The sequence below is a fragment of the Micropterus salmoides genome, unplaced genomic scaffold, assembly GCF_014851395.1.
Source record: "Micropterus salmoides isolate LMB-PRFRI ecotype aquatic unplaced genomic scaffold, ASM1485139v1 Ms_hic_scaffold_4, whole genome shotgun sequence".
In the NCBI taxonomy this organism is placed as follows: Eukaryota; Metazoa; Chordata; class Actinopteri; order Centrarchiformes; family Centrarchidae; genus Micropterus; species Micropterus salmoides.
Window position 1 is genome coordinate 11,150,542 of NW_024043372.1, and position 22,381 is coordinate 11,172,922.

Consider the following 22,381-nt stretch of genomic DNA (forward strand, 5'->3'; position numbering starts at 1 on the left):
CTCTATATATTAGCACTCCCTGTCTTTACTACTTACTGAAAAGCTAATCGTATACCACAGATAAAACATGAAACATTAAAACTGAACTCTTGCTTAAGAACAAGAAGTTCTAGTATAAGTTAAAAAGTGAACATAATCTCAAACCTTTTTCACATGAAACACCTAATTTCTCGCCTTAACTAAACCATCGCCCTAGTTACAGCCGAGTTACCTGTCTGCAGGCATAACGCTCATTATATGCTGATAAAAAAGGTGGATGCAAATCCTTGCAGGTAGCCTACCACAGCTGTTCTGCCAAATTATGCATCCATCTCTTAAGCCCCCTATCAGAAACGTTGCTGATCAAACGCAGTTATCACCTATCACCAGCTGAAGGCTCTCAAGGAATGCTACATCTAGTGTAGTAACTGTAAGTGTAAGTGTAATAACTTAGTGATGACGGTCTTTAATATGTACTTAGAATCAATCATCCCCACTGATGAATCCCACAAAGAATAGTATAACGTTATCGAGCCATGCACCTCCAAGTTGGAGGTGCATGGCTCTTCTCGGTGTGATAGTTTCAGGCAGAACTCCGCAGCCACTCCCCCCTTGGCTCTTTGCCTTTAAACCCTTTGTGTCCATCGGGATCAGGTGCAGCCACTTATAATAGTATCTGACTAGTATCTAACTGAACAGTGACTCCGTTACAGGACGTAGCTAAATCGGACATCGCCCGTTAGTAAAATTTACTGTTAACATAATGTCAGCTACCTGAGATCTGAGCCTTTACTTCACAGACGCCTTTTCTTCAAAGCATTATCACCCTAATGACTAACACTAAGGTTAATCTAATAACGTTACATTTTGGCTTCTCTGTTCTTGCTGACTTGTCTTTGACTCATTAATAGCTGCAGTTAGAACACACTAACTTAACATTACTTACACTAACTTAGCAGCCTGAGGCTGCTCGTATCTGGCTAATTAGCGTAACGAGCTAAGCTAACAAGCTATATGCCAACAGCGATACCTGTTAAATGTTAACACATAAATAAAATACAGGAATTTCACTCACAAAGTAGAACACAGATTTCTCTCTCCAATGAACTGCACAGCCTGCCATTATTCATCCGGTTTCTGCATGTAGAAATGTCCAAAAGGCTCCGACAGGCTGAGCCTCAGAGCTCCGTGTAGCTGAGTGAGGCTAACAGACGACGGGCCGAGTGCGAGGAGTGGCAGCGGCTAAAGGCTCCTGTCAATCAAAGCAGCAATGCCCCTAGTAATGCAGAACGTTAAGGCTTAATATAATTTAAACAAGTGAGTTATAAAAAAATTCACCCCCCTCACAGTTGTCACGAAGGGCAAAATTAGCAATGTGCACTAAAACCATTTTTTGAACCAGGCTGTAAACATATTTTATTCTGCTGTAAAGTTGGGCATCTTAATATGGGGGTCAATGGAGATTGACTCCCTTCTGCAGCCAGCCTCAAGTGGCCACTCGATAAATTGCAGTTTCAGATACTTCCGTATTGCGCTTGTGTACAACACAACTGCCCCAGAACTCACTCCCTCCCCTCTCTCTCTCTCCCCACTGTGTCCGCTCGAACAAGTAGCAGTCACGTAACTCAGACGAGAGCTTGTGGTCTGGTGGATTTCAGTAGTAAGAATTTAAGTAGTAAGTAGTAGGAATTTGTGAGCAGATGATAGGAAGGTAGAGGAGGAAGAGAGCCACATGTTTAATAATGGCTTTTTGTGGTGCTTTTCGTTCAGGACGGCTCCATCTACAGCAGAACAGCTGCTCTAGAGTGACGTCAAAGTCGCATCAAATGCGACCAGAGTGTCCAGACTCAGGTCGCTTTTAAAAAGATCAGATCTGTATCGGCTTTGGACCACATATGGAAGTGGCCCAATTCCGAACTGGAAAAGATCAGATTCCATGTGACTTGGCCTGTTCACACTGTCATAAAAAGATCAGATCTAAGTCACATATGGGCAAAAAAATCGGATTTGGATCACATTGGCCTGCAGTCTGAACGTAGCGTTAGATGAAGCCTATGAACCTTGAGTTTAGAAGATTTTCATAGAAACTCTGGATTATTTCATCAATCCAAGGACAAGGTTTATTTATAGGAGACAGTGCTTGATTTAAATGGTGCCACTGTATCTAAAATTGCTAAACACTGATTATTAAAAGACTGGATATAAACATCTGCATCACTGCATCCCATCAGTGAACATGGCTCTGACAAGGCAGAGAACCTCTCAGCAGCATCATGATTAATAATCTGCCTTTGGGCCCTAATTCTCAGGGGGGAAGGATCCAGAGCAAAGTTAATGCAAGCTAACGTTATCTAACTTGATCCAACTAAAGCACAAAATCACAATATATTTCACATGCATAACATAAATACACATAAATACAGTCCACTGAAATGTATTGACTAGAAAATGCTTATGCTACATATTTTAACCATATATTTAACAGGAACAAACGGCAATATTCAAGTTGGCAAGGTATTATTTAACATAGAGCTATTGCCTATAAACATCTTCTCAAACAAACATCTAAAATATCTTCAGTCTACAGGAGCTGCCACAACACTTTCCCACCATAAACTTTAAACGTCTGGTATTGGTAGCGCCAACGTGGCGTTATCACGGTTAAACTTCGACAGGGCAAACTTACTTCCTCTCTTTCAAAATCATCGTACACATTCTAAACATAAAACAAACCATTTTAGGGGTTATAAACTCAGTAGTTATGGGTTATTTATACTTTACCGACCTGTATGAAAGCAGGTGAAACAGGAGCAATGAAGATACGGTGCGTCTGCGTTTCATTCCAGATTGCTTCTGAGGAAACAGCAAAAAACTTAATACCTCACTCTGTTAGTACAATACCAATTATTTTTCTCCTTAAATAGCAACACAAATATATACAATAACCCATAATGATTAACCTGATAATTGTTCATTTGTTTTCACATAAATGTGGTCACACTACCTTAGGTGTGCCACACATGGTAGAAAATCTGACTTCATTGGACACAGCATAGTGGCTGTTACAAGCAACAGAGAAAGCAGGTGTGTGGTTCATTTTTATGTGAGGTTACAGCCTGTTCAAAAATAGGTAATAAAAAAGTGATTAATTGACAAGTGATTTCATTAAAAAAACTACTTTACTTTAATATTTTTTGGCTGTAGACCACAGTATGACAACATTGGGTTTAGAGGGTTTTTGCATCAGTGTGATATACCTTGATCACTGGATTAGCCAAAATATGCTATATACATTTAGAAATGCTGTTATACTGACAGTATTCTTTAATTGAGAGGAAGCTGCTTCAATATCAGTGGTAACCCTTGTGGGGGGCAGGATCCCACCAAGGAATCACAAGACAAATCTGAGGGGCTGTGAGAAGATTAAGAGAATGGCAATTTGCAGAAGTGGCACGAAAGATTAACACTACAAAAAATTATACTTATTTTTCCAGGCGCTAAACTTACCTTTTTTCTTGTGAATTACTGGAAATTTGGACCTCTTCAGACCTCTCATACAAATTCAAATAAAACAGAAAAAGAAATCCCTCTTTAGTTCACGTGGCCATTACAAAGAAACATTATGGAACTAGCAATGGTGGATCACAAGCACTAGACATGACAAGCCTTCTCTGCATGGGTGTCGGGACCATTGTATGTGGGTGGGACAAGACGCACCTACTTTTTAAGACCAATCATATTGAACCCATTCACTTTTACTATATTTAATTTAGCGCATTTGTTTGTTCACTTTTCAGTGCCATCTTTGAAATCCATTCCACTTAAGGAATACTCTAATAAATGTAACTCCATTTAGCTACACCCTTGATTTTGAATAGTTATCTGACATTTTTGCTAGGCTAACTAGCTACAGTAATGTCAACATCAGTCAACCAGTGTTAGAATTTCTTTAAACCCTATAACATGATACAATAGTATATATATATACCATTTTTACCATAAATTGATGCCAGAAAGGCAGAAATTGGTGCAGAAAAATTCACCAGAATGCAAGAAATTAAGTGTTTAGGTGTGGGGAGGTGCCCCCAGACCCGCCAACTCACAGATTGCTGACTTCATGAGAAAGATTTTATTGCGATAGTATATAACATACATTGAAATGCAGTTTAAAGCAAACCATTGAACTTTAAAATAGCATATATAAATAAGCAATAAGCATGGATGATTTCTGTAAAATAGTGTTAAAAAACTTCACATCTTGTTCCCTTGACGCCAGTATAGTGCAATATATATACTGTAGATATATAATAGTATAAACATTTTTCGGAAGAGGCCCGCCCACATTTTTTTTGCTTCCAACAGCCTTCTCTGAAGAATCTCTGATTATCATGAGGGTTAGCTCTCTTATGCATCATATGCATTCTAGTTGTCTACATGGAAACTGTAGACAGAGAAAGGGCTTATCCGAGCTGTACAGTGCTAAAAACAGTAATGAAGGTATTGAAAAAGACAAAACGTTGTGAACATTTGTCATAAATTGAGAGAAATATGGGAAATCGGGAGAATTATGACCCCGGGAGGAAACTGGGAGAGGGCAATGAAAAACGGGAGTCTGCCTGGAAAATCTGGGGGGCTGGCAACAAGCCAGATGATGATTTTTTGTTGTTGTTGTTTTTTAAAGATGGTCTTATATCTCACCCTTGGAGCAGCTCAAAGAAATGGCACTACCTCCTGTTTGACACCACACCAGGGAAATGCAGAATGAATGTGTTGCTTCAGAAAATAAACTGTTCACACATTGGTGGCACTTTTATATCAACAGAGCTGGTGTCAACATTCCCACAGGGGAATCATTTTATATTATAATTATTACTTCTAATACTATTTTGAAATGAGTAACAACTCTTAATTTAAATGACTTGAGGGAGATTTATCTCAGGCTCGTGTGTGTGTGTGTGTGTTAGTATGCATGCTTGTGTGTGCGTGTTGGGGGGTAATATGTTGACACAGCACAGATTAATTTATAGGACAACAAATAGTTGGCCTCTGCTGTGAGTGCATGGTGTCCTTGCTAATCGACACATTATATATAATTTCCTACACTACTCTACCATTTGACCTTTTGTTTACATTGAGGCAGCATTAAGTTTGGATTTTGTTTCCTCCAATCAGTATGTTGTTGTTTTGGATAGCAGGATATATTTATGATTCCAAAATGACATCATTGTACTAAACGAACTAAAATGCAGCTGTATCATATGAAACAAATACTTGAATGAGATTTGTTCAACATTAATGTTTCTCAGTGACGTGAGATAAACAATTGTATTTTGAAAACATTACTGAAAGTGTAAATAACCAATTTTGCCCTCTCACAACTAATTTCATTATTTGGATTTGGCTGTGAAATTATTGAAATTATTATCTCAGGGATTTTTTCTGTGCTCTGTCAGCTTTCTGCTCATGGCTAGTGTTGCCGTGAGCTCCTGATCTGAGAATCATCGGTACAGCATTCGTGAAATAGAAGGCTCCCATCTCAAAGTAGAACAGTTGGGTAAAAAGATGCCTATGAAGATTTAGGAAAAATGCGGGAACAAAGATTTTTGTGGCACTTTTCCCTTTTACTAGCATAGAAATAAACTTGAGGGATTAAAAGTTGTAAATTAATCACAGTTTAACTAAAACGAGAATGTTTTTAATTTCATTAATTATTTGTTAAATGAGTGAGTCGCTGGTTGTACTCACAGTGACCACTATTAACAGTCTGGTGCTTAATTAATGTCGTGTCATCATGGCACCTATTTAAGTGTGTATTTTTAAGTTACATACACATTTAGAGTCTGAGTACAATTAAGGTATCAAACTACCGTCAAATCCTGTCTGTACTGCAGACACATCAAGACAAACAGATAAAGCAGTGGAACATGAGATTAGTCGTGTAGAGTAAATGAGAAAAATAGAAGGATTTAATATTAAATTAGAATTTTTGTTCCTTAGTACTTAGCGCAGTTGAATGAGAAGACAAAGTCACCCTGGAAACAAGCATTAGGAGTAAATAATATGAACCACTGTCTGCTTCCTCAATTTAACTCAAGCATGTCTTATTAAAAATGGAAAAAGGGCCCATGCCACATTAAGGATTAGAAAATTGTATTCAAGTATGAAATGAGCCGTATGCTATAAGCGGTATAGACAGATAAATGTTTGACCCAACAAGAATACTAGGGAAGTTCAGTGGACTTGCATGAAACATAGGGAAATTTTATTCAAATATTTACATTAATCCCTCATAACCTGTCTTAACACTTAATCACCTTTACAAATAAATCAGAACATATATGAAGAAACATTCAACAAAATTTCTAAAATGTTTCTTCATACGGAAAGCAGTACTGACATTAACAGTGTGGAATTTTGTAGTTGAAATCAATCATTCAGCCAGATCTTGCTTTAACCTTTTAAATTTGTCCTGCACAGTAATCCCCATGTGAATTTCTGCTTTCAACCAATTTCTGTCACAGGAGCGTTCCAGTGATGAATTTTCTCACAGTATAAAGACAGATACTGCTTTATCATAATAAACTCACTGGTAAAATTTATGAAGAAAACAAAAACCTTTTGTCTATTTTAGCATTCTGCCAAATTCAGCATTCTGTTGTGTGCTCACAACCTGCTTGATGATTTATGTGTTGAAAAACACTCCCCATATATCCATCAACCAGCAGATGCAGATGGTGGCTCCAGTAATCTGGAGGATAAAGAATAAAAAAAAAGACGGTGGGGGGGTTGTGAAGCTGCTAACATATGCAGACTTGTTATGTCCACAGTGGCCCTGATGTCTTCTAAGACCATCTGTTTTCCAACTTGTGTGCCCTTGTGAGCCAATACCCATCTGTGATATAAAGAAGAAAATGGCAAAAATGTTGTTGGACATAGGTTTGGTAAACAAAACCTCATTAAATAATAAAGGCAAAATTATATTTCTTTGTTTCACTATAATTTGCTGGTGACTAGCTGTGGGGGGAAGAAGTACTCAGATCTTTTACTTAAATAAAACAAGTAATACCACAGTGTAGTAATACTTTACCTTTACTGGTAAATGTTTGCATTAAACCTTTTAGGGTAAGTCCCGGTTTTAACCTGGAAATTGCTCCAGTATTGAGCGAGCATACTGCAGTCGGCAGCAGAGAAACAGATCTGCAACATAATCCTTGCGGGCAGTTGCACCCCCTCAAATTCCTTCTGCTAAAGTGCTTGATTTTCAGGCTCAGATTGTTATTATAAGTGTCAGACAACATTATTTGAAGAGTAAGATCCCTTTTGTTTAACTACAAACAGTCGTTATAGCACTCTCATCAAAGCTACCTGACTCCCGTTTCAAAAAGAGGGAGACTGCAGTAGTCTGGAGGTCAGATGGGCAAAATAATGATTCAGACAGTAAAAAAACAGCAGCTCCAAGAATGGAGGGAAGGATTGCGTATGTAATAAATTAAACAGAATGGGTCATGTAAAATTTAATACATCTTAATAGCAATGCAATCAGATGCATATATATTGAAATTAGATACCGTAAACTCTGAATGAATTCTGAAGACCTCACCGGTATACTGTATACATGCATTTAGGTGCCTGTTGACAGTGGCTCTAATTATTACACGGTAAGGAATGGGAACAGACACACAGGTTTGGAGGAAAACACAAACAGAGTGGTGTTTAGAAATCTTTACAGAAATGTCAACCACTAGTTGGCAATGCAAAGCAATCAATCAATAGTTTGTGTTGTTTTTTGTTTCTTGTGCCCAATGCTCCGACAAAGTTTTTTTGCTTTGAGTGATCATATATATATAATATACAATATGCATAATATATATTACAATGTCTGTATCTGTTAGGGGCAACTGTCAAAACAGATGAATGAAATATAGGTTGTATTAATGATTTATTAACAAATTTAAACATTTTTAGTGGCTTATACAAGGACCTAATGGAAACTGTTTTTATATTCCATTGTATTTTTTTATCATCAATGCCACTTCAAGTTTCTCTTCACTTCTCTTTCTGTGTCCTACAGTACTTGTTCAGCCTGCCAGCTGTCTGATAAAGACATTGTCAAAGGAAGGCGTGAACGAGGAGTCACTTAATGCACATTGATCAAACAGATTAAGGACAAGTGCCCACAATGATGTTCTTCCCTCTGTGCTGAATTTCATTACCTGCCTGTCCTTGATGGAACTCTTTGATACGTACTGTAGCTGAAGTCACTGTATTACATAATATGCCACTAATTGCTGAAGTTATGCAATCCTCTCTTGTACTTCTGCCTTTAAAGCATGCCATGATTGGATGGTTATTTCAGTTTGAGATGTAATGCCTGCTTTTCTACAGTTTGATTGTGTGTGAATGTGTATTATTTTTCTTTTCTGTTCTCTTACATTTGGGTAATTTTTGAGAAAATCCTATACTATGGAGAAATAATAAATACCTTAATTCTACACCCATGGTTGTTATCATAGAGCTGTGGCAAAAAAAAAAAAAGCTTCATCTTAATTTATCTGCAGGAGAGGCATCTTCTAAAATGGTTAGCATTTACAGAAAGCTGCCCAGAACAACCCCAGTTTTCTATAGTAATCAGCTTCACAGAGCAATTTGGTTAGAAGTGCTTTGCTTAAGGGCACCTCTGTGGTAATCGTTATGAGAGATTCTTTGCCTTGATTTTCCAAGCCATTCATGAACAGGAACCATGCCATTCTTGCATTTCTAAACTGTATCACCACTTTCATTTCACTTTCATTCAGAAAAACAATCTCCCTTATTTATTGTTACAACACTAAAGTTACTTAAATATAGCCCATGCAATGATGCCCCTACTATATATAGTAACAATATATTAACCAATATGCTGTCGATCAGCAGTCTCCAACAAGTCTGACCTGCTTTGATCTCATCTCCTCCTCACTGTCAGCCCACAGACAGCCTGTATCCCTCACAATGACAGCCATAACAACCATCTCTGGATGGCCTTGTCTCAGATGGCTTTAGATAACACGCTTGCATAACGCTTAACTGCCTGAATTTATACCCTGGCTGTGCCTGACCCTCACCCTGCTACCTCCAGGGTGCTGCAGAATGCAGCTGGTTTGTTCCTGTTGGTGGCACAGTTTTCATGGAGCTGAGCTCTAATCCTTGTATGTAATCTGGCAGTTCCAGCAGCAACCAATCACAACCTGTTTGTACTCTGTAATATTGGAATGAAAATGCCTGACAGCAGAGCGGGAGCATGTGACGCCAGTAACGTGCCAGATAAAATGTCATCTGTCATGATGCTGTCGTTCTTTAGTTTGTGTGTGCATATAGACAATAGTACTGAAAATACTAAAGTACCACACATAAAACACAGATTTTTGAGACATTATACAAGAAGTAACAAAAGAGATAATTATTGCATTTCCACAAACCTGGGTAAGTCTATCTCTCTAATAAATGTCCCAAAACCCCCACTGCATGTGCTAAAACTGGTTTAATTCCTGACAGAAGTTTAGAACTCCTTTTCCTGTAAAGGTATTGTTAAACTCACTTTTCCTGTAAATTCAGCATCCATTTAAATGAGCATCATATATGTTTGCATCATCAGTTAGCTACCAGCTTGAATTAGCTGCGGCTCCCCGTTGAGAGTAGTGACAGACAGAGGGAGGAGAGGAGCCCATCATTTGAAGCATGAAATCCCTTTAACCAAGTCCTCTGTCACTCAGCAGCCAGTAGGGGAGCACAGCATGCCAGGCTGTAAACGCACAGGTTAAGAGGCAGGGCCACCAATGCTGCTGGATCTCCTTACCGTGTTGGATCAACATTACACGGCACATCCACAGACATAGCCATCACTTATGGACCTCCTCAGTCAGCAGGCATGTCATAGCAACACCTCAGCGTTTCCCCTAGTAACACTTGGCAGCTCTAAGTGCTGTAGACTAATAAAGTTAATACATGATGCACTTTTATCCTGCTGCATCATATTTTGTTTGGTTTATTACATTTTTTTACATGACAACACTTTTGCAACACGTTCTTCCATGTTGTCCCTAGTATATAATGCTTTGTGCTCCATAAAAGCAATGGCAACAAATTTAATCTCTTACCTCACTGGGGCATGGTGTGTTATTGTTGTACCTTAGCACTCCCTTACCTCACATACTGCATATCACCCAATGTGCAGTGCTGTTGTCTGCCTGTTTGTTACAGTAGCTCAAAGGCTCAGAGATAGCTTGTTGTTATTCTGAATTTAATGGAATGGGAAGGCCTGTGTTATACCACCTAATGTCGATCATCTGTTTGCTGATTTTCTAAATATTTTTCATGTTTTCTTTGCTGACGTTTTATATATCCCCAAGATGCATAATTTGGATTTAAACAAGGTCCTGACAATACTTGACCTTACAACTCACCAACTATGCTGAGCTGTAGAAGACATTAGAGGAAAAAACATTACTAATGGTAAACAAACAAAACAAAATAATTGCTATAACACTACTTCATAAGTACATAAATAAACATTAGAAGGAAAATATCTTGCACTTTCTGTACCACTCCGGTAGGTAAGGTCTGGATTTTGTTATAATTTTCTTGCATACAGCAATTATACCAATTTTACAAGTAAGACAATGTCTACCAACGCTTCTGCCCTGTTTCAAAAAGACACTTTGTGAGATAATAATATTAGGCAAATTAGCACGGATATGAAGGGAAGTGCCAAGTCGGTTCATGACAATGCTCTGATCATCTCTTTTGTTGCTGCTTTTCTAAGTCTTTAAATGAGGGACTGAATAGGAATAAATCTCATTAAGACATGATTTGAGAGCCATGCTGCTGTCCATCTTATGGAATTGTTAGACCTGTAGATTTGGATCACAAAGTACAATATGAATGAATATTTTTTTAATACCATTATCATCTTCTTATAAGACACCGTGTGAAGAACATACTGTTATTACTCAAATTATCTTAGCATAACATTAAACTCCATGAGGTCCCCCATATCTTTGTACATGGAGATTAGAATATCTTCAGAAATGTCATGCATTTCATATTTAATCTCTCTTCCTAACCAGCTTGGAAAATACTATGAAAAGACTTGCCGTAGTGATTCTCTGACTGCTGTGTGAAATTATGAAGCTGGATTCAGGTTGAATCTCTCACAGTTGGCCTGCAGTGTGTTATGTGAATTTCCTCCAGTGGCTGCTGATGCAGCTGCAGCCTATAAATAGGACCACCCCAGACAGGCAGAGGGAGGAGGGCTTTGGTTAACCCCCGAGACCCAGTCCTAATCTGACCCCATTAATAGGCAGCATCATTAGAGAGTCAGCTCAGCTGGCTGGCAAGGAAGGATACAGCCCCCCCTTTGTCTTGAGAGATCTTGGCAATATTACATCTCAGGAGATGCACAGGACCCTATTTTGAGTACCTTCAAACTCACCTCATTGTCGGCTACCTGTCGTTGACTTCTCTTTCGCCTGCTGGCTATTGCTCTCAGCCAATATCCACTATCTGCCACAGTGCAGACAAGGGAGGGGTATCTGACTCTCTACCACCCATACCTGTCTTTTCATATCTCCAGATGGCCGAGTGTTGGAGAGGTTTGGTGCCTCTGTGCCACATATGCATTGCATGGCCTGGATACAACAAAGCAGTTGTAGCAAAGCTTTGCTTCCCCAATGGTGCTTTTCTGCAATCAAAGAGTATTCATCTCCCTCTTGCCCTCCCTCTTGTACAGCCATTTTGGCACAGTTTGGTTGTCTTTTTTTCCTCCCACTCTCTCCCTTCCTACTTTTCTATTCCCTCCATAGTCAGTCATTTATACCACAAACAAGTACCCTTGTTGGGATAGGGAAACATCCACTGTGCAGATTCTTTCTGATTTATTACCAAGGAGTGTATAGGTCAGTCTTAATTAAGAGGTGAAATCATTAAGGAGAGATAGATAAAGAGAGGGTGCCACAGAGATGACCTGTTTGAGGGGGAAATCTCTCCAGTCCTTATGGCTTTCAGACTACCAGAAATCTGACACCATGCATTATCCACCAGGTTTTTCAGTGGGAGAACAGAAGCAGTTGTACTATTTGTTGGTTTAGATGTGCTGTGAAAGAAGAGATGTCTAGAAACAATACACCCTAATACCTAAACGACTAAATAGGTCAATTGTCAAGTGTCCCAAAACAACATGATGGACCGTTTTCCAAAGCGTCATATATGTCTATCGGAAAGTACAACAACATAATTACCGTTTCCCAAAACGACATGTACGACCATTGGCAAGTACCACCCAGTGGCATGCGTATCAGACCTTAAGTACTTTACATTTAGCACCTTTAGCACGTGCTAAACAACACTAAAAAACACTTGGTTGGATTTAGGAAAGATTGTAGTTTGGGTTAAAATAAGTTGTAGTGTTTGTTAATAAAATTATGAATATTAATACTTGGACATTTAAATTTCATACGCACTTGTTAAATCTCTGGGACATCACCTAGGGTGGCTGTCCATCCAAGGGGCGAGGAATCCTTGGGTATAGTGTAGTAATTAAAACAATTAGTAATTATCAGTCGATCATTAATTGGTCACTCCCAAATCTGAGGGGTTGAATTCTCCGATTCAGGGACCTGGATTATAAATCAGTACACACACACATACGTTCCTGTGATTAAAGTGAAATATTTATTTACTAAGTAAGGTGAAGACAAATGAAGATTAAGTAAGAATATATATAAGACAAACAAACAATGATTACAGGGTAACAACAAAAAGCAGTACAGAAGTTAGGTACAGAATTAAAGGGTTCATTGTAAATTCTTCTTTGGCTATTGTGAAAATAATATTATTCTAAAAGAAATAAAGGGAGATAATAGATACAGGTTGGTAGTCCTGATGTAATCACTAAGTTGTAATTAAGCTATAAATTCAGAGCTTTGGGGACTTCGACCTGACCACAGAATATTGAGCTTTGCCTTACTGTGGCCGTTTCCCAAACCATTTTGAGGGCTATTCACCGTTCGTCAACTCAGTGCTGTTTGGCGTCCTTAGAGACGAGGCCCGCAAGAAGGCAGTCAGGCAGGAGTCGATGTTTAGAACAGCTGATTTGCTCCATGGTCCCTCCGCTTTCTGGTAGCGGCAGGTTAGCTCTGATCTGTGGCTCAGTGGGCCGATGTCGGGTGTCCTAAATGTTACTGGTTGGCTATTTGTTCGAAATACTTTACATACTCAAGACTAATTCAAAACGAGATATGCTATAAAGAAAAACTTGTTGGTTGTTTCTTAATCAAGAGATATGTAAGCTAAACAAAGAAATAACTTCTACAAAACAAAATCTAAAAAGATAGCTTGGTCTGCTGGGTTACCTTTGTCACTCTCCTGGGGGCGTTTCAAACAGTGGGAGATCACCTTTCTGTCCCTCGAGGTTTCTGTGTTTTAAGAATACTTTAATTCAAGAGTAATGTCTTAGAAAGTCTATTTGCACATGTTACATTTACTCATTTCATGCTTTTATCCAAAGTGACTTACATTTTAGAAACAAAAAGATCTACGAGTGACAATAGATATTAGAGCAGCAATAATACTAGCAAGAGCTAATAACACATGTGGCATCAATGGGGTAAATACCTAGGGAAAAAAGTTAGAGTTAACGAAATAATGCAATCAATACAAGATAATTGTAAGGAGATAGAAGAAGAAGAGCAGAGGAAGTGCATGTTAGAAGTTAGAGGTTATGGGTTAGAGGTGTTAGAAGAGAAAGTGTTCTTGGAAGAGAAGAGTTTTCAAGAGCTTTTTGAAGTTAGAGAGGGACACCCCTGCTCTGATGGCATGTGATAGCTTGTTCCAACATTGTGGTGTTACAGATGAGAACAGCCAGGACTGAGATTGCATTGAGTGTAGGGATGGCAGAGACTGGCGGCATTCGTTGGAGGAGCGCAGTGGCCAAGAAGGAGCATAAGTTTGTATTATGTTTAGGTAGATGGGTGCAGACCCAGTAGTCACTCTGTATGCAAGCATTAGTGAATTGAATTTGATTTGGGAAGCCATGGGTATAGCCAGTAGAAGTTGCTGGCTATACCCAATGGAGTCCTTTTGGGCTGATCAAAAACCAGATGCGCTGCTGTGTTCTGAACCAATTGTAGGGGTTTCACCGCACAAGCTGGAAGACCCACTGGGAGGACATTGCAGTAGTCGAGGCTAGAGATCACTATGGCCTGTATAGAAGCTGGGTGTTGTACTGAGTAAGGCAAGGCCAGATTTTTCTTTTGTTGTATAGAGAAAAGCGGTATGAACGAGAGACAGCAGCAACATGGTCTGTAAAGGACAGTTGGTCGTCAATCATGACACCCAAGTTTCTCACCGCCCTGATTGGAGTGATGGTAGAGGAGCCTATATGTATATCTGCCCAGAACATTTAAAGCAAGTGTTATATGTATGTGAGGGACCGCTACGGTCCTCTTGACGAAAAAATCGTCATCACAGGGTGTACACAAAGCTCTGTGCTCTTGTGACTCACTGCACTACCAGAGCACCAACCGATCTACTGTGCATGTGTGGAATGAGTCCGCCGAGCTGACTCCAGGAAGTAGTAAAAAGTAGTCCGCATCCATGGGGTCCGCAGCTGTCCATGTGCGCATCTGCTCCAGAGTATATTGGAGCCTTTACACAGACTGAGGCTTTACTGACTTCTTCTGTTTACAGTCTCACAAAAAACATAAATAAACAATGTAATAATCATACTATACGGCCATATTTCTGGTGAGGACCTGCTGCTAAAAATGTCTCCAACTCACCTCAATACTTCACATTCGAGCAGAGCATTTTAGCATTGATTTCTGAAGCCTTGTAACTCTAAAGTCAAATGCAATGTGTTTGCATGAGAGGGGAAGTGAGCTGTCTTGCAGGGGAATTGTAAACCATTGCTTAAAGTAGTTGCACTTGCTCATCTGTGCAAATAAGGACAGTCATGTCTTTTTTCGCTTATACAATAACAGCTTCGACTGTCACTGTCGTTAGATGAAAAATAAATGACTTGAAAAACTGATAATGTGAATGTCACAGGCAATCTTAAGCAGTCTGTTCATCTTGTTTGAACTAATGATTAAACTAATGAAATTTGAAAAAAAAAAAAAAAAATACAAATATGCAATCCTTTTTGAAGAAATAATCCACAAGCTGTTTTTCTATCTTTTTAAATTGTTCTTCATTGTGGTTTTTCCACTGCACTTCTAGGCGATCACTTGGTAATTAGACACTCTTATGTCTTTTTCTCCTGGATTATGGTAATGATGTTTGAGTTTCTGTTTGTGGAATGCTTTGTCTTTTTCAGCTCTGTTAGCTAAGGTGATTGCTGCTCACACTAACTACCCAGTTCTATTTCGGACATTGGAAAAGGTTTTACTTATTGTGAATGAAAGGCTCTTTCCTGGAAACTATGCATATTAGCTTACCCTCTGTATTATGCCAGTGGTTGTTTTTCATAAAACTGAATATCTAAGGTGTCTGCTACAATGATATAAAAGCTGCCATTTTGGCAAGGTCAAGCCAAGCTTAGCTCACAAACACATACAGCAGGTCAGTCCTTTGGAACGTCTGTGTCATCTTAGACCTGACCATCACCCACATGAGGCAACTACCTTCAGGCCAACTGCCAAGTGCCAACTCAAACATGCAAATCTCAGAGGAACCAATGCTGGTGCTTCTATAAAGGTCCATTGGACTTACAGGAAACCACACCAATGTCATTTTGCATGTGACTAAATGTAATAAATTCAAATGTTTTAGTGATTAATGAAATGTGTTTACAAGGTGAGCAGACAAAATATTACCGTTAGCTAATCGAGCTTAAATGTTAAAAATCTAAAATAAATAAATAAAATCAACCCAAAATCCATGAAATGTGTCAGTGCCATGTGACAAGCCACACAGTTGATTGTTCACAGCCACTGTTGCCTGAGGGCCGAAGATTTTGATGGCTGCTTTAGGTCAGCTGGAAGGCTGCTGTTGCAGAATGTGTACATGCCAACACAACTGCATGCACATACACGTGTCATGCCATATTGGCTGTCCTGTTTTCAATGTTTTTGCAATGTTTTTATGTCTGTTTTCTGGAGTGTCCTAGTTTGGTGTGCTTGTATGTCCCACTCCCAAAAAACCCGGTATACAATTATCCAATGTGAAAGTTGAAGTTTTAACAGCCGCTTACATTTTCATGATGCATAAATCTAAAACTTATAGAGAAAGCAAATAGAAATGAGCAAATAGAGGAAAACCCTTTTGTAGAATGGTATTTAATTTGATTTAGTCTCACAGGTGCTTGCTCAAGCACTGTTCCCATGTGAAATTAAGAAAATCAAGTAACTGGATACATTCCAATTGCAATGACAGTTTTGCTGAATAATTTGTATTGTCTTGTAATGTATAAGGCAGTTATACTGTACTAATCTATAATGTATATCACTTATGTCTCTGTGATATCCCATTATTAAGTGCTGTCTCTCAGCTTTTCATAAAGGTACCATGCATCAAGAAAGTTTTCTTTTTAAGCTCTGTCGAACCGCTTTCACATATGGTGTTGTACAGCCATGTCAGACAGAAATGTCTCTTGACTCCCTATGGTGATGTTTCTAAAAGGTCCATTACTGTAACTACAGTGGTGGCACAAGTTTGGGTGGTTGGAATGCACAATTTTCAAACATGGCTTTGCTTTTAGAGGCTGACCTTTTCATGTTGCTTCTCCCTGTTCTCTACCTCAAAACAAAGCCACATCATTGCTCAGTGTCTACACACCTGAACTGATATTAAAAATGAGCAGATGGCCACAAGCTCTGGTCCTTGAGAAGGGTGCCAAAACTTTTCTTAGCAGAATGGTGTCACAACAGTCTAAAATCATATGCTCAAGTGGAGGGATTCTGCTTTAAAAAAAAGCTTTGCAAACAAGCATTTTGACCTTTTAAATCTGTAAAAATATCCACAAGCCTACATCTGATTGGTTACAGGTGACAAAGGTAATTTATTTCCACACTCCTGCTTTTCGTTGTTTTAGCATTGTCAACTTCCTGCGCAGTACCACTTAGCAAACTAAGCCTAAGGCAGTGTGTTTTCTCCAGAGGCAAGAGGTTATATGAGTTACCGCACATTCAGAGGGAACAATTGTTTGCTCATATAAATACAATTAAGCTTTGTCTCTTCATGAGGCGTTGTGTACATTATACATTATACAGACTAATCATGAAATGCTTTGACGTTGTTTACCTCACTGAAGGGATTGAATTGGATCAGACCGATAGCATCTTCACTGGCAAATGAAAGAAGGATCCCTGGCCCACTAACAATTTCCTTCTTCAAAGCAGCATTAGTGGCTCCATTAAAATCCTGTCACCCTTTTTCCTTTATGGCTTTCTGTGGCTTCTGAGGAGAGGAGAAATCACAGCCATTCAAATGCTAAGTGACTTTAACACTCCTGTGAATATTACAAAGGAAAGAACTACTCCATCATCTACCATGCAAAGAAAAAAAAGATGAGACCAGTGTTTTGAAAATCCTATCCCCCTACCTCTGCAGTATCTCGTCACAAGCCATTACCTCTGCAGAAAGCAGACCGCTTGACACATACAGAACACTGTACTGTGTCAGTCTTCATTAAGACTTAACCATGTGCATGGACACATACTGGCAGCTGCCTAAGAGATTGCCTCGCTGATGTTATCATGTCAGCAGGTTTTCAATCTCTTGCATTTAGACATTATAAGGAATGGGCTTATTATGACTGCAAATGAATCAATGAGGTAAACGCAGGCAGGAGTGCTACCTATACTCCACACCATCGGCCAACAGTTTATGCATAGGAGGTGCTCTAGGGGCAAAAAGGTAGGCCCTGTCCCATCCATCATTAGAGGAATCATTTTATTAATGACCTCTCTTTTTGCTTCACAGGTCACAGATGGAGGAACCATCAAGCAGAAAATCTTCACCTACGATGCTATGTTTAATACCAATTACTCTCACATGGAGGACTATCGCAGGCGGGAAGACCTTGTGTACCAATCAACAGTCCGGTAAGTCTCAAAATCAATTAACTTTAATTTAAAACAAGAATACTTAAATGTTTAACTCTGCTTGTACTGTGTGAACTGCTCTGCTTCTGCTCCATTCATTTTGCAGTGAATTGTCAACTTTTAAACTTATAGGGATAATCAAAAAGCCTCTTGATACTATGATAGTAAATGCACCAAGATGAACTCCTGCTCATTGCTACGCCCAACCATCTGTTATTGGTTAGACCAGGCCAGACCGGAGTGACCGGGCACATAGGTCAGTGCATTATTACATGAGGACAAGAGGCATTGGCAAACTCTAATCAGCAACTCCGTGTTGAAGATTTAGCCCACATCTGGCCAGTCTGGTCCTTATTCCAGCAATAGTGGTGCAAATATCCCAGGTAGCACCGCCCTGTCCAGGCACATTATCATGGAGGTGAACATACACGCTTTCCTCACACATCTTTCAAGCCTCTATGATCCAGTGCATACACAGCCACATTGGGTATGCATTAACAGGTTTTACTGAGAGAGTAAGAGATGGAGAAAGTGAGAGTTGTCGGATGAGGAGTCATCTGGCTCTGGTTGGCTTGATTACATGTTTAAGGAATCTTGGGGACTGTCTTATTTTACCCCAGGCCTCAACAATACGGCTGGCAGCTGTCTGCCCATCTCCTCGTTTCTTGCTCCCACTGCTCTGGCTCTCATCCTACTGCAGATATTCCTGTCTGAATGTTCCACAACACAAATGATGTGCTGGCCATGCATTGCACCCACAACTTAATTTTAAACTGGAATGCTTTACTCTACTTTCATCATCTTATGCTTGTCCTGTAGCTTTTTTTTTGATTCCACTCATGTACATTTCTACCTCTTTGTATTTTTCTCTCCTTTTTTTCCTCGTTATTTCTCATGTGTGGTACGGCTGCCCAGCTGATGATGATTTATCTGGACAATCCTACTATCCCTTTGGGATCAAAGAATCACAATAGAATGGTGTACACACTTACATGCACATAGACATGAAAACATCAATACACACATAAACAGAAAACATAACCGCCCCACTGGACATCGAAACACATACCCATATACACACAGACAGAGAAAGTGAGAGAGAAAAAGTCTAAAACACCACAATGCACTGACCTGTATCAGGATCTCTATCAGAATGCTTAGCCAGTGTTAGTCAACCAGAGGGAAATGTGGACTCTTGCGACAGTCACACCATTCTTCCAGTCAAGAAAAAATTCCCTCTGACTAGTCACGTCGCCACTTTCATGGTGTAACACAGAAGCTCAACATTACTAAGAAATGCAAAAAGCTGAATTTTTACTCGCTATAATCTCCCATCTCCACCTGAAAATGGTAAATCTTCTGTACAAAGCCTTAGCAGTCTGACAAATCCACTTGTGCGACCAAAAATTAATGTCTCAATATTCTGTATCTTTTATAAACTAATTTTGTAGAAAAATATCTTTTTAGCTTTTCCTTTTTTTCTGTAGAATACTTTTTCTCACAGCCATATGTGATTACTGTGCTATAATGGAGTAATAATAATAGAGGTGATTTAGCTCCTTATATGCCATCTTTCAATAATTAGAATTATAAACACACATACATACACACACACACACACACACACACACACAAGTGACATTGATATTGACTTAATCTAAGATTGCCCCTTGTCTGCCTTTGATAGCTATTAGCCATAATCTTTCAAAAATTGGAAGCAGCTGTAACTTTCTCTGTATTCAAGTGCCAGTGAATAGATTAGTCCTTCTAAAATTAATGGCAGATCTTGCATGTAGCTGATGATACTTGAAGCTTGAAGATCCTCCACCATTCGACCTCAAATCGTGAGAAGAGAAGTCTGCATTTTGTCCTTTATAAAAGACATTTTTTTAATCTATGGCCATGTGTTTGTGTGCAATTTGTTTCTCTTGCTCTCTCATATGCACACCCACCAAATCGGCTGCTGGTCAAATTTAAAATGACTCATGGTTATGTTATCCTGACAAGCAAATCTCTTGAGGTTGTGAGAATAATGACTTCTCTGAAGCAGAAGTGTAGCTAGCTTATGTTATAGAAACACAAACTTCTTAAAGAAGAAGGTCAGCGTGGAAGGTTGGGCATACTGTAAAAAGTGTTAGATGTTGACACTGGAGACAGTGATTCACATCCTTTCTCCTGCCAACAGTCAACATTGGTTTCTTTTAACCATATCTACATGTTTTTCCATTAAACTAAAGATGGAAGATCAGAAAACCCTCCTATGAATCATTTTTGTAACAATCATATGGGTCATTTTGGAAGTCAATTACAAACAACCTATCATGTTGTAAGGACATGGACATGTTAATTATATCATTATAACCAATCTGGAATTCTCCATCTTCCTGTAGCCTGCTGTCACCAAGATTTTTCCCTGGAAAAATTGTACCATTAACAAGTAAATAAGGTGTGCTGTGGAAAATGATGTTCATAATAACCTATAAAATACTGACTGATCACTTAGTGAACTATTGATCCACTTGTAGGAACAGTAGCTAAAATTATAAAACTTAAATAAGCTATGACTATGAAACGTAGTTATTATGTTAGCTAAATCCCTACTTACAGTCTCTTTCTTAGAGACAAATTGAGAATACATCTGATAAAAGGTTGCAATTTGGGATGCACTGATCAACTGGCTGGGGAATGGGCCGGTTTTCAGCTTAATCAGCCGTGACCGATGTCATATATTTTCTGCTGGTCACATTAAACGTTACACACTTGCTGGATGGTGTTTTACGTCATGCGCACAGCGGCAAAGTCAGTAACCATCGCCACACACACATATTCACACACGTGCCAAAACATGTCGTAGGCGTGGAAGTTTTTCACCCTGAGTGAAGAAGACATAATGCTTGCCATTTCCACCTGCAGAAAAACACACAGAGACACTATCTTGTATTAGGCTATGTTAGAAGACGTGGACACGGTGGAAATTGTTGTCGTTTTAAAACTGCTGACAAATAAAATCAACAGAGCAAACAGATACAGGGAGAGAGACAGAGGGACAGACAGGTGTTGGTGTTTGTGTCTGAAGGGAAAAGCAAGGTAAGCATACTTAAGTTTTTTGTGAAAACGGTGAGATAAGGAATAAAGAAGGCTACTAGAGTAATGTATAGAATGTAGAAATAGGGTAATGTATTCTTTCTAATTTTTTCAAATAAAAAATACAAATATAGCCCCCACCACTGCAGTTACATAGTCGGGGGACATTGGAGAGAACACCAGAAAATACCAGTGTAATACTTTCTCCATCAAATATGATACAGTTTCAGCAAAATCAGTGAATAAAGTTGTGTTTTGAACAGTTATTAGTGGGGTACGGTCAGCCCCCAGAAACATTATTCTTCAATAGCGTCATAAAAATTGAGATAGCATATAATAGAACACTAAATTAATACAAGTACAAAATGAGTCATCAACATTTTGAAAATTGTTTTCCAGGAAATGTCTCACACTTTTTATCATTGATGGGCCAGATACTGCCATGTTGGTGATGTAAAGTGCAAGGCAAATCATATAAAAACATTTAAACATCGATTGAATTGTAGAGATTAGAATGGGAGATTTTATTCTACAAATACCCTGAGCAGACAGCGCATCTTTGATACACTCTTGTCTTTATTTGCATATTTGGTAGTGAAGTAATCCAAAAGTAACTAAAAGTAATCAGTTCTATTACTTTTATATTGTGGTACTTGGATTACGTTACTGATTATATGTTTTAATATGTAATTAGTAATTGTACCAGATTACATTTGTAAAGTAATTCCAAATGCTGAAAGTCAACTGTAGTATTCTACTCTGGATAACGTTAGCAACTGCTCAGCGTTAACCAGCGAGCTAAGAATATCTAACTTAAGCCAACTAAAGCACAAAATCACAATATATTTCACATGCTTTGCAGTAATGTTAGTTTACCTGTCCAACAGGATGAAAACCAACTGTGACGGTTTTGTCAGTTCCAAAAGAAAGCGGAGATCTCAACATTGATTTGATTCCCGTTTGGCTTGACAGGCTACACACATAAAACTTTATTGCTGCTTTTTAATTTTATGTGGAGTCTGTGTTGCGCTGGGAGCCTCTTCAGCTAATGACTCCATTTCGTTAGCTGCGGTGTTGTGCTGAAGTCAACAAGAGGCTTGGGAGCACACATGCAGAGAACCCGAACCAATTGCTTCACAAAAGAAGCAGAATAGTAGCTCTTCCATGCAATGGAGAAAACAAAGGTTGTGATATGGAAACCCCAGTTCTATTAGCACAGGCGGAGCCCTCTACTGGACTCT

General features: G+C 39.0%; 1 protein-coding gene across 2 annotated transcripts in view; it reads left to right on the forward strand.

Moving 5' to 3' along the window:
* Nucleotides 1-22,381, forward strand: part of igsf21a (immunoglobin superfamily, member 21a) — a 212,911-nt gene that overhangs the window by 91,497 nt on the left and 99,033 nt on the right. For both annotated transcript variants that reach the window (XM_038697467.1, XM_038697468.1), the window contains exon 3: nucleotides 17,935-18,056. In XM_038697467.1, coding sequence (XP_038553395.1) covers nucleotides 17,935-18,056 — 122 coding nt within the window. The remainder of the gene's footprint in view (nucleotides 1-17,934; nucleotides 18,057-22,381) is intronic.